This window comes from Podarcis tiliguerta (assembly GCF_965153285.1).
Source record: "Podarcis tiliguerta genome assembly, chromosome: 7".
Taxonomy (NCBI): Eukaryota; Metazoa; Chordata; class Lepidosauria; order Squamata; family Lacertidae; genus Podarcis; species Podarcis tiliguerta.
The window spans coordinates 9,068,155-9,081,677 of record NC_139540.1 but is presented as its reverse complement, the minus strand read 5'-3'; the positions used below and the strand labels follow the sequence as shown (position 1 = coordinate 9,081,677).

At 45.3% G+C, this 13,523-nt stretch overlaps 1 protein-coding gene across 3 annotated transcripts in view; it reads left to right on the top strand.

Moving 5' to 3' along the window:
• Positions 1–13,523, top strand: part of KHDRBS3 (KH RNA binding domain containing, signal transduction associated 3) — a 120,315-nt gene that overhangs the window by 102,317 nt on the left and 4,475 nt on the right. For 2 of the 3 annotated variants that reach the window (XR_014513758.1, XR_014513759.1), the window contains exons 8-10: positions 4,418–4,476; positions 11,661–11,810; positions 13,349–13,408. Coding sequence is in view for 1 of the 3 variants with exons in the window: in XM_083450662.1 (XP_083306788.1) it covers positions 4,418–4,476; positions 11,661–11,752 (151 nt within the window). In the remaining 2 variants the exon portion in view is untranslated. Of the gene's footprint in view, positions 1–4,417; positions 4,477–11,660; positions 12,324–13,348; positions 13,409–13,523 lie in introns of those variants that run through there. The other variant, XM_083450662.1, reaches the window with a different exon arrangement.

The following is a 13,523-nucleotide window of genomic DNA, read 5'->3' as shown; positions in this document are numbered from 1 at the left end:
AGAGGAGCACGAACAAATAAAATCTCATCGATTCTGACAGCTTGTTTCCAAAGTGGTTTTTAGCATATTTATTATTTTTATACAGAGGCTTCTGATTAGGATGGACGCATTCTGAATTCCCGTACTTTACCGCTATTTCTGCTCGGGCACTTTCTCCGAGGCTGAAACCCTATACGTTATTTAAATAAACAAATGGGCCCTGGATTGCAAAATTCAACACCAAGCAAGTACACAGCTAGTGGGGTATGTTCAGCTTGGCAGGTTGCAAGTTGTTTAAGCCTGTGCAGTTTTTTTTAACAAGCGATCGTTCTCCCTCTTTGGCTCATGAATGATTGCGGGACTTGGTTTTTCTTCCCTGCCTAATAGCTTTTCCTCGCTGTATAAAACTTGCTCTTATTTCTTGAGGTCCAAGGACAGGAACTTGTTGTAGGGTAGAAGGGAACCGGTGAAGGTCCCTTGTTGTCTTAAGCAAGTCTCTGAGCACGTGTATGTGTGACCCAAAGGATTATTGGCACCCAGAAAGAGTGACGGAGAACTAGCTGCACATCACATGGCACTCTCTTTCCAGTGAATGTTTCCTGGCAGGTTAGCTTGGGATAGATGCATGGTCTTCATGCTTTCAGTAGAACTTGCAGCTTGTCCTCAGGCCAGCACAGTTCCCATTGTGCAAGTGCTACACATTGTGTGACTCTCAAGATTGGCAGCCTACACAACAAGTTTCCAAGAAGCTGCCCACTTCTGTTTTCTGGGGCCGTGCCTCTTAGCATGTGCAGAGTGCCAGCAATGTTAGAAATTAGCCAGACTCGTTTTGGAACTGGCACCAAATTGCGTGTGGAGATCTCTGGGTGCCAGACTGGCAACTGGGGAAAGCAGAATATCCCTCAGAGAAGAATTTGTAATATTTTCCTTGAAGCTTGAATTCGTTTTATTCTGGATGTTTTTATTTGATGTGCTGGCATTTGAGATTTGTTCTTTAAAATATAAAGCGGTATAGAAACGAAATTAACTACAACAACCATACAAACCTCAATGTAAAAAGAAAAAAAAAGTGCCTAGACATTCCATTGTGGCAACCATAACCTAAGTTTAAGGTGCCATTCAGTGATTAGAGTTTAAATCTAATCTAATTATATCTGAGTTTCTGAGTGCCAGGCATTTTAAGGGACCTAATGTCATCTTGTGCAGAGTGTGTTTTTTTCCCTTTTGACAGAAGGCTTAAAAAAAAACCCTAACAACTTTTATAGCACCTACATTTGCTATTAAGGATGCATTTTAAAGTGTAATGCAGAATGCCTTTCCTTGTGATAAACACCATCTTCAAAACATGCTGTAATGGTTCTAGGGGTTGCTCGTGCGTAAGTTGCTGTTACTCCTGGCTAGGTTGCCTGGTTGAACCCTTTCTGTCTGGACAGCCTCAAGTTCCGTGGCTGCCTCAGTCGCTGGCAGAATCCGTCAGTGGGCGTTTCTTGAACCTCTTCCAGCATAGAAGCTGTTTGACGCCCAGTCTCCTCCCCCGTTGCCTGCGCGGAAGTCTTCTGCGCAAAGTGGGTGTGGGCAGCGGAGTACTCGTGCCCTCTCCGCTGGTCTCTTGCGAAGAGTCCTGGAGCCACCTCTCCGATTCCCCCATCTGCCCCCCTTCTCCACTGGTGTTACGCTGATTTCCTTCCCCCGCGGATGGGCTACCTCTCTCCCTACTGGGACCCTCTCCACCATCCCTCTGGAGCCTCCTCTCCGCCTCCAGCTCCGATGGCAGTTCCCTGACACATACCTCAGGAGAATAATAGACCCATTGAACATCCATTCCCCCCCCCCCCCCCAGGCCTGGTAGGTGAACTCCTGGCCAGAATGCACCCCTTAAATTTCCCCTGTGGCCAGCTAGGTATATTTTGGTTGTGCCTCACTTTCTCTTGCCCCCCCCTTCCATAAAGTTCCCATACTTAAGAAGTATCCAGGTTCATTTCAATCTGCCTGCAAAAGGAAGGCTTACAGGAGCACAATTCAGTTACATGTTGGGGGGGGGGGGCTGAGAAGGGTACACAGAAATTCAGGCCTCACCCGAGCAAACAGCTCCAGCCACCTCACGTTATAACTTTCTGATGTGGTTATTGGTGCTGAAGGGTCTGCCTGCTAATAAAGTTTTGAGGATTCTCCCCCCCCCCCCGATACCTTCAATGTAAATAAGTGATTTTCCCCTTCCCGCCAAGGATTATTGGTTTTGCTGTTTACATGCCATGAAAGGCAAGTCGCTTTCGGTTTAACAGGCACTTAGGTTTGTAAAATGAAGCCCAGCCAAAGTAATTCTGACAGGATTGACAGGTAAGGGGACAAGGGCTCAGCTGCTTTCAGGCCTGCAGACTTGATGAGTCGTACAATAAGTAATCGGATACTGTATGGAACGATAGCAAATGTCAGCATAAAATTCTCTTATCAAAATACAAGTGTGCATTGGGCGGGGGGTTGCTTTCGTGGAATTAAAAAGGGATGCTGCAACCTGCCCTCCTATAAAGATTTTTGGTGGTCCTTTTGATCTGGCTATGTTCCTGGAAACCTTCTTTGGGTTTCCTCAATGAGCAGATGGCTTGGAGGAAAGATTGTCCACAATTATCAATCGCCCTCCATTTAATGCGCATCCTCTAGAGCACGCATGTCCAACTTGAGATCTACTCCCACTATAAAAAAAAACTAGCAGTGATCTACCAAAGTTGTAAAGTTGTTGAGCTTTTTTTAGGAAGTCAACATTGGGAGAAGGGGAAGGGTCCCACGATCAACAAGTAGATTGCAATCTACCTGTTGGACAGCCTTCTCTCTTATCTCAATTAGCTGGGTGAAGAGACAGAAAATGTTGCCAGTCAAGGCCAAGTCATAATAGACCAGTTAGCCGTTGACCCAACAGCATGCAAGAGCCCCTCTGTTTCTTTCTAATGTGCTTGAAACAGCTTGCCTTTGTGAACCAATTTGTCCACTAATTGCAGAATAATTCAGATCAGCAAAGCAGGTATCAAAAGGCCTTTCTCTTTCCCTCATTAGAGGCCAGAGATGGAGGACTTTTGTGCTGTGACCTCCCATCAATGGCACCACCCTCCCATGGTGGTTTGTCTGGCTGCTTCCCATTATGCGCCAGATGAAAGCCTTTTCATTCTCCCAGGCTTTTCGAGTATTGCAAAACGTACCCTGATCGCTTCTGTTTCATCTGCCGCTGGTTTTTATCGTGCGTATTTTGTTATTATTGTGTGTTGATGGATTAAATTTGTGAACTGCTTTGGACCCAATTCTGGTAAAAAAACAAACACACAAACATATTTCAGCTGACCTGGCTTCATGTAAAACATCTTGAACCCCTAATGAACATAATACAGTGGTACCTTTGGATGTGAATGGGATCCATTCTGGAGCCCCATTCGAATCCAGAGCAGAACGCAACCCACGTCTGCGCATGTGTGGGTCGTGATTCGCCGCTTCTGCACATTCGCGTGATGTCATTTTGAGCGTCTGTGCATGCACGAGCGGCGAAACCCGGAAGTAACGCATTCCATTACTTCCGGGTCGCCGCAGAGCATAACCTGAAAACACTCAACCTGAAGCGACTTTAACCCGAGGTATGACTGTAGAGCTATTTTACACTGAGCCACATGATCGCTCCACGCAGCCCAGAGCTGTCTGTTCAGCTGGGAAATGGATCTCAGAAGGTAAAATATTCCCAAGCCCTGTTCAATGAGACCCCCACTTTGGGCTGGAGATGTAGGGAATGGAACATGGGACTTTCTGCTTTCAATGCAATGGCCCTTATCCTTGAGCAGTGGCCCAAGTTTGAGCCAAGGAACCTCCCAGATTTATTTATTTTTTAAATATGTGGCTAGTAATATAATTCAATAGACCCAGGGCAATGTATATTTTAGTTGCATAAATAATTTCTATGCCAGTTTACAATTCTGCTCAGGAGGTGGAGGTTCAGGGAGGGGAAGGATCTGAGCAATTATAAAAAATTGGTGATAGGCAGGGAAAGAGAGGAAAGGAAAGCTCCCACGTGAGAGCTAGGATGGTCCACCACTCTCTGTGTGAGATAAGGCTTAAGAGCGTTCTGTTTTTATTTAGATTAGTTCATTTTTAATTGTATTAGGAAAAGCTTTAATAAAATTTTATGGATATTTTTTTTATCAGTCGCTTCTGTGCAGGGGTAGCCAGCATGGTGTCTTGCAGATAGCCATTGGTCAGTGGTGATGGGAGTTGTAGTCCATCCACATATGGAGGGCGCCACGTAGGTGACCCCTGCCCAGGTAGCAGGTTCGGCATTGGTTTTTGAGTGGGCAGGGGGAACCCGGCTGCAAAAAGCACATTCTCACAAGCTCTTGTGAGCTGTGTTCCTGCTGCATCACAATTCTTTTATTAACAGCTGGATTGTTTTTCTCTTTCCAAACAGTGGTGGCGATTACTATGATTACGCCCATGGCCTGAGTGACGACACATACGATTCTTACAGTGAGTAACTTTAATGTTCTGGGAGAAGCGGATTTCATGTAAAAAGAGAACGGTTCTCAGGCATTTTGAATTTGCCGCCTTGCATGAAAAAGAAAAATCGGCTCTCACATCTGCACACTACAAGACACCGTTTCCACTGAAGCGGCAGATTTCATTGTGCATGACATGGAGGAAATGGGTAGAGAAACGTTTTTCTCCGTCTTTCATGATACTAGAACCCATCCCAGGACAGGCCAAAGAAGCGGAACATTCAGAATCGCAGGCAGCACTCCAGTTGCTGCAGAGTATGAGCGAGAGAGGTCTTTTGCCTTCTTGTCCTGTTAGTGCGCTTCTTGTCAACATCTGGCCGGTCAGTGTGAGAACAGAATGGAGGACCAGACAGGCCTTGCTCTGATCCAGCAGGGCATTTTTGTGTTCTCGCTGTCTGGAGTTCTCCTGTCTTGCAAATGCTTCTTTCACTTTCCCTTGTCGCCAATTGCCACCACCCAACATGGTAATTTCCCACTCGTGCATGAACACACACACACACACACGGCAAACAGTCTGGCCTGTGCACAACATCAGCTGGACAAACTTTATCATAGCCAACAGGTGCCTCCCAATTTACGGCGCTGTGTTTCGTTTCATGAGTAGCGCTGAGCCAAGTCAGGTATCCCGGAACGTCCCCAACGAAAAGTTTAACAGAGCTCAGCTCACTGGTTTCTCCTTCCATGTTGCTGCTACTATTCACCTCCTTTCGATCTCCCCGGAAGACTGCAAACATGTGCTAATACAAATAATGTTATTAATACCCACACATACATCCATACGCTGTATATAATAATGTTTTTTAAAGTAGTACAAGCTTTAAAAAGTGCGCAAGGGAGAGAAGCCTCACGGACATTTTATCATCAGGGTTTCCCAAACTTGGGTCTCCAGCTCTTTCTGGGGCTACAACTCCCATGATTCTTATGTAGCAGGACCAGTGGTCAGGGATGATGGGAGTTGTAGTTCAAAAACAGCTGGAGACCCAAGTTGTGGAAACACTGTTCTAAATCCTGATAGAGGGCAAAGCCTAAGGAGAGATGAAAATGTGCAAATTCAGTTCCACATATTTACGCTTCATTTCAGTTGATAGAGGAGGACTTAAGCTAAAGGATACACGTAAAAGAAGCCATTTGAGGTAGGGATTAACAAATAGAGAGAGTAGCCAAATTCTCCCAGTTGTGGAATGAATTGGACATGGGCATAGAATGGGACGCGGGTGGCGCTGTGGGTTAAACCACAGAGCCTAGGACTTGCCGATCAGGTCGGCGGTTCGAATCCCCACGACGGGGTGAGCTCCCATTTCACAGTCCCAGCTCCTGCCAACCTAGCAGTTCAAAAGCATGTCAAAGTGCAAGTAGATAAATAGGTACCGCTCTGGCGAGAAGGTAAACGGTGTTTCTGTGCGCTGCTCTGGTTGGCCAGAAGTGGCTTAGTCATGCTGGCCACATGACCCGGAAGCTGTACGCCGGCTCCCTCGGCCAGTAAAGCGAGATGAGCTCCACAACCCCAGAGTCGGCCACGACTGGACCTAATGGTCAGGGGTCCCTTTACCCTTTACCTTTATAGAACAGGTGTGTCATGATGTCTGAGAACCTGCCCTCTAGCTTCTGGGTATACCAGGCTGCTTCCTGCGTCTTCTTGGCTCGAGCTGGTGTGTCTGGATATATGAAAGCGCCCTTGACCTCATTCTTAACTCAAGTTCCTTGCTGAATATTTTTAACGCTTCTCACTTGGCCTGCGGGGTTTCTCCCAACCTCCACCCCCAATGCTTTAGCTTTGCTTTTCTGCGCCACTTGAACGAATTCGAGGAGGTAGGTCATTAAACAGAGGCTATTGGGGGGGGGGGAAGGGTGCTTTAGGTAGGCAGAAGGGGAAAAGAGGAGCTGGGGTTCTTGTTGATAAAGAATAATTTCCAGAGCAGAATCCACATGCTACTCGACGGAGATTAATTAAAAACACACAATGCCCACGCGCCGGACTGCAGAGGTGACAGGTTTAATTAAAGAAATCTGTGTCGGATTAGACACACAAAGCATGTTAAGAGACACCTTTGCTTTGGGGATAACGTTAAACCTTTGGCTGGAGATCAGAGGGGCTCAGGATCCGACATGTCATGAGGCTGGGCACCCCTCCCCGTCTTGCCGCAAATAACACCCTCACGACTTGCCTGCTGTCAGAGCAGGTGACTCGCAGTTTCCCCCGCTTTTTCAGGCGCGAGTCTGGAAACCGTTTCCGGGGACACCTTTGAAGTACGCTTGATGCTTAAAATAAATAAATAAATAATACCCACCCCACCTCCCACCTGAAGCGACCGGGGCCCCCCGCTTGGGTTTGTTTGTCATAGTAAATCGTTCTACCACACAGGCTGCCTGCGTGTCACAGGCTTAAATGTCCGCAAGTCACCTTGAGGGGGAGCAGCCGATTACACGATAGTATCAAAAGGGAAAGACCGCTTTAAGCCTCCTTCTTACCCCCCTCGCAACATGCTAAATTGGTCTCCACGGACTTGCATAGCTTTGATCGTTTTCATGCTTCGGCATTAAAATGAGCTGCCTGGCAGCAGGAGGCCTGGCTTCAGCTTGCCTCGTGATGGCGAAACGTTTCAGCAAAGAGGCCTGCGATGGGCTTAATGCAAACACACAAAGCAAGATTTGCCGTCTTTCCTTGCTTCCGAAGTGATATCTAAATGAACGGAACAGGGTGGTCCTGAAGCTCCCATTGGTTCAGAATGTCTGCATTCAGTTGCAATAGTAATAATAAAATTATTTAGACCCTGCCCATCTGGCTGGGTTGCCCCAGCAAGTCTTCCAACACATATAAAAACATAATAAAACACCAAACATTAAAAGCCTCCCAACACAGGGCTGCCTTCAGATGTCTTCTAAAAGTTGTACAGCTATTTATCTCCTTGACATCTGATGGGATGGCTTTCCACCGCGTGGGTGCCACTGCTGAGAAGGCCCTCTGCCTGGTTCCATGTAGCTTCACGTCTCACAGTCAGAGAACCACCAGAAGGCCTTTGGAGCTGGACCTCAGTGTCCGGGCTGAACGATGGGGGTGGAGACGTTCCTTCAGACACACAGATCCAAGGCCATTTAGGGCTTTAAAGGTCAGCACCAACACTTTGAAAACGTACTTGGAAACATACTGGGAGCCAATGGAGAACATTTAAGACCGGTGTTAATATGGTCCCAGCGGCCACTCCCAGTCACCAGTCTAGCTCCCGCATTCTGGATTAGTTCTAGTTTCTGAGTCACCTTCAAAGGTAGCCCCACAGAGAGTGCATTGCAGTAGTCCAAGCGGAAGATAGTCCAAAGCATGTAATCAAAAGCCTTTAACCAACTTTGCCCAGTCCGGTGTCCTCCAGATCTTTTTGACCATAACTTTCAGCATCCCCTGCCACCATGGCTGGGGCTGATGGAAGATACAGGCCTGGAAGGCGCAAGGTTGAGAAGGTTGCCTTAGCAAGAGTTAAGCATATTCAGTATGGGCACACAGCCCATTTGCTGCTGCTTTAGAATCATAGAATCATAGAGTTGGAAGAGACCACAAGGGCCATCAAGTCCAACCCCCTGCCAAGCAGGAAACACCATCAGAGCACTCCTGACATATGGTTGTCAAGCCTCTGCTTAAAGACCTCCAAAGAAGGAGACTCCACCATACTCCTTGGCAGCAAATTCCACACCTCTTACTGTCAGGAAGTTCTTCCTAATGTTTAGGTGGAATCTTCAATCTTGTAGTTTGGATCCATTGCTCCGTGTCCGCTTCTCTGGAGCAGCAGAAAACAACCTTTCTCCCTCCTCTATGTGACATCCTTTTATATATTTGAACATGGCTATCATATCACCCCTTAACCTCCTCTTCTCCAGGCTAAACATGCCCAGCTCCCTTAGCCATTCCTCATAAGGCATCGTTTCCAGGCTTTTGACCATTTTGGTTGCCCTCCTCTGGACACGTTCCAGTTTGCCAGTGTCCTTCTTGAACTGTGGTGCCCAGAACTGGACACAGTACTCCAGGTGAGGTCTGACCAGAGCAGAATACAGTGGCACTATTACTTCCCTTGATCTAGATGCTATATTCCAAGATGCTTTAGCCAAGCAGGGAATCAAACCACAGAATACGTCTGAACCCAGAGCATGGAGAGGAAGTCTGTGTGCATCTTAATGCCTAAGGCTAAGCCCAGCCATGCTGCGATTCATTTCCCTTTTTCAATAAGGGAGGAGTGAAGAGAGAAAGCTCAGGCTATGTGCATAGGATGTTTTTGTTTAATTATAGTGACTGCCTCTTTGTTAATGCAGTCGTCGTAGCTGCCAGCTTTGATCTGAGGCTGATAGAATGGATCTTGGTACACTCATTAATCCTCCAGCAGTTTCGTTAGTTGCCAGTTCGTCTCCGGGCTCAATTCAAAGTGATGGTTTTGACCTTTAAATGGTCTGGGACCAGAGAATCTCAAGAAACACACACACACACACACACACACACACACCAAAAACAACCCACCTGAAAGCTACACGCTATCTCTAAGGTTTTTATGTAGCTCCCCAAAAGGTCAAGGGCACATTTAAGACAGGAAAAACACTGGGGGTGTGAAGCAGGGTTAGAATCAGAGAGTTGGAAGGGTCCCGAGGGTCATCTAGTCCAACCCCCTGCAGTGGTGAGGGGCATGTCCTGAGGAGGGTTTGAAGGCCTGGAAGGCTATATTTCAACCCCTAGACCTGAGCCCTCACCTACTCCTTCACACTGAATGGAACAGGAAATTGCTTTACAAAAATAGTCTCCCCTGCTGTGCTTTCTGGAAACTGGTATTCAGAAGCCTACAGGTGAATATTGTGGAAAAGTTCATTTATTTCAGTAATTCAACTTAAAAGGTGAAACTAATATATGAGATAGACTCATGACATGCAAAGCGAGATATGTCAAGCCTTTATTTGTCATAATTGTGATGATTATGGCATACAGCTGATGAAAACCCCAAATTAACAATCTCTGAAAATTAGAATATTGTGGAAAGGTGCAGTAGCCATTCAATCCATAACAGCTGCAATGGGTTCCTGAGCCTTTGATTTTTCGAGTTTCACCTGTACTGGCCTCAGTATAGCCAAGGCCATTGATAGCCTTTTCTTCCATGAGTTTGTCTAATCCTCTTTTAAATCCCATCCACGTTGCTGGCCATCACTGCTGGGTGTGTGTGTGTGTGAATGTGTGAAGTACTTTCTTACATCTGTCCCTGAATCTCCCAACATTCGACTTCATTGGATGCCTGGAAGTTCTAGTGTTACAAGAGAGGAAGGAAAACTTTTCTCTGCCTGCTTCTTCCATGTCGTGCACAATTTTGTAAAATTCCATTATTCACCTTTTCTCAAAACTACAAAGTCCCCAACGTTGCAAACTCTTTGGGGGAGTCGATCCACCCCCTCGGATCATTTGGGTTGCCCTTTTCTGAACCCTTCTCCCACTCTGCAAATAACCTTTTTGAGGTGAAGTGACCAGAATGGTGTGCTCTGGTCCATGAGCCTGGCGTGTTCTGGTCCATGGGGTCACAAAGAGTCGGACACGAGTGAACGACTAAATAACAACAACAACGACCAGAATGGTACACAGCATTCCCAATGTGAACGCACCTTGGATTTGTGTGATGTTTGCTGTTTTGCTCAGGGCCGTCTTTAGCAAATGCAGCGCTGGGGTGCAAATATCCACCCAGCGCCCCCAAATTACCACGGATAGTGTTGGGGTGGCCGTAGCTGCGCACTGCCAGCCATCCGGGGGGGCGCAACTCTCCCCCATGCCGCTGCGGGAGAGCGATCCCCCCAGAGGCTTGGGAGTGAAGTTAAACACCTAAACATTAGGAAGAACTTCCTGACAGTAAGAGCCGTTCGACAGTGGAATTTGCTGCCAAGGAGTGTGGTGGAGTCTCCTTCTTTGGAGGTCTTTAAGCAGAGGCTTGACAGCCATATGTCAGGAGTGCTCTGATGGTGTTTCCTGCTTGGCAGGGGGTTGGACTCGATGGTCCTTGTGGTCTCTTCCAACTCTATGATTCTATGAAGTTGCACCCCTCCCAAGCCTCCATGGGAGGAGAGCGCAGCTTCCCTCCCAAGCCTCTGGGAGGATCGCTCTTCTCCCGAGGAGGCTTGGGAGGGAAGCTGCACGCCCGCCAGCCTTATGGTTGGCGGGGCACAGCTGGCGGGTGTGCAGGGAAAGAGGAGGCCGCCGGCAAAGCCACGCAACTCCCCCACTTGTTGGGGCACCCCTGAGAGGCCAGCTCCCTGGCGCGACGCACTACTAAGCCCTATGGGAAAGACGGTTCTGGTTTTGCTACCCGCTCGCACACTTTGGATAGGTCCTTTCGTTTCAAAGAGGCTAAGCAGTTTAGTATCATTAGCAAACACTGCCACCTCCTTGCTGACCCCTAACTCTAGACCGGGGTTTCCCAAACTTGGGAGTATCCAGCTGTTTTTTCACTACGATTCCCTCCGTCCAGTATACCTGAAGGAGTGTCTCCACCTCCCATCGTTCTTCCCGGACACTGAGGTCCAGCGCTGAGGGCCTTCTGGCGGTTCCCTCATTGCGAGAAGCCAAGTTACAGGGAACCAGGTAGAGGGCCTTCTCGGTAGTGGCACCCACCCTGTGGAACGCCCTCCCACCAGATGTCAAAGAGAAAAATAACTACCAAACTTTTAGAAGACATCTGTTTAGGGAAGCTTTTAATGTTTAATAGGTTATTGTATTTTAGTGTTTTGTTGGAAGCCGCCCAGAGCAGCTTGGGAAACCTAGCCAGGGTATAAATAATAAATCATCATCATCATCATCATCATCCCTGACCACTGGACCTGCTAGCTATGGATGATGGGAATTGTAGTGCAAAAGAAGCTGGAGACTCCCAAGTTTGGGAAACCCTGGTCTAGAAGGTTTATGAAGAACTTTAAAAGCACAGGTCCCAATACTGATTTTTTTTTTTTTTGTGGGGGAGGGCTCTACTTTCTGCACCCCTCCTTCAGGAGATCTGTCTGTTTATTCCTCCTCTCTGCCTGCTCCCCTGTCTAGAGTTGTGCCACTGAGCTATGCCCCTTTGCCACCCTTTTCCTCCCCCCCCCCAAAAAAAATAAGCCACAGATATATTTAGGAGAAGCCTGAACCATGTTTATGCTTCCTTATTTCAGGACAGGAAGAATGGACCAGTTCAAGACACAAGGCACCTTCAGCAAGGACAACAAAAGGAGGCTACAGAGAGCAGCCATATGCCAGATACTGATTACACTGTCTGATGTTGTGAAATACCCAATCTCCACCAGTCCTGTATACTGTTCAAAGTAATTTTTTTCTATGAACAATCCCTTTTTATTAAAATCAAAGTGCTTAATCTGAATGGACGGACTGAGCTTAATCTATTTTTTGCTGAATGAAAAGCCTGGACAGGAAGACACGTTGAAACGCGGAACTTTGTTATTTCCAGATTGTATTCGGGTGGGTGGGGGTGGGGGGAGAACCGATAGGTGATCAAAACAAACAAAAAAGAGAGAGAGAGAGAGAAAATATAACCTTTGATTAACTAGTGTTAAAAACAGCTAGGTTTATTAAATATGTTAATCCATGATTTTAACCTAAGCGTAACCTTTTATTTTAAAGGTTTTCGACAATTTAGTTCTTCTAGTTTTTATCTTTCAACCATTTTGCTAGTCTTTCTCTTTGCAAACCTACGTAAAAAGGGAGGCAGATCACAGATGCAAATAATGTGGTATTTTGTAACTTGAGTCTTGAAATGTTCTGTAGTGTTAAGCAAAGATTACTCTTGCTTGATACTAAATAAACTTTTGAAAGAAAAATCAGTGTGTGTGAGAGTATGCATTATTTATTTAAAAACCTTCATAAATAGTGGTAAACAGGGAGGGAGTGATTTTTAACAACGATCAATATTAAATTGCTCCTACTAAAACACTGTACAACTATTTGCTTTTTTAATAAAATGGTATAAACCTAAAGGTGCATTTCATTATATTATAGATATATATATAGATATATACATATATTTATTCACCTATACACAATATAGACTTAAAGGCTTTTAAAGGAGTTATCCAAATGGTATCGATCTGCTGGATTTCCACATTTTTTAAAAAACAAATTATTGGTTTAAAATAGTTAATGCTTTTTCTGAAACAAAAAATTAAAACAAAACAAAACACCTGTGATTTAGTTTTCATCTTGTTGAGCATTTCTTCACTTAGTGCAACTTCGGAATTTTTGTTTGTTTTTTGAGAATTTTGGTACCTTAATGACCACCTCACTCCGTGCTGGAAGCAATAAACACAAAGCTTTTAAAGACTTTCTGACTTGACTAATTGAGGTCGCTTTCGTCAGAGGCAGAGGATGTGTAACCCTTAAAACGGTCTTCATTTGCAAAGGTAAATAAATCAAATAAGATTTTAATCTCACTTAATTTATCTTAATATAACCAATAAAAGCAGGGAAGGGTACAAATTAGCAAGTTCTATTTTAGATTATAGAAAAGGGAGGCTTTAAGATCACCACCTAAAATTTCATATTAAAAAGCTTAATTTGTTCTAGTCATCTAAAAAGCCTTAGTTCGGTCAGTTTAATTGGAGGAAATTATTTCCTATTAAACAAATGTAAAACCTCATAACTAGTAACTTGTAATCCTAGAATTTATGGAAAACTAATGTAACTAAGAACTTAAAACATTACAAATATGTGTTTTTTCCCCCTAAAGCTTTTTCGTAATTGTTGGTTTGATGTCTTTTAATAATGATAACTATGAACTGCTACCTATTTTAGGTTTTAGAATTGTGGGGTGTTTTAGTTAGTAAAAAGAAATCTTTTCTCTTGTCAGGAAACACTGAATGCCAGGGGAAGCCAAGAAGATTAAAAACATGTTTCTGTTGACGCATTGGTAGGTACCTGTGCTTATTTTTAAACTTGATTAATGGTATGCTGGGGGAAAATATCTATAACGAGTAAACAACATTTCAATCTGTTTTGCATCTTTTTACCCACCCTTACAATGG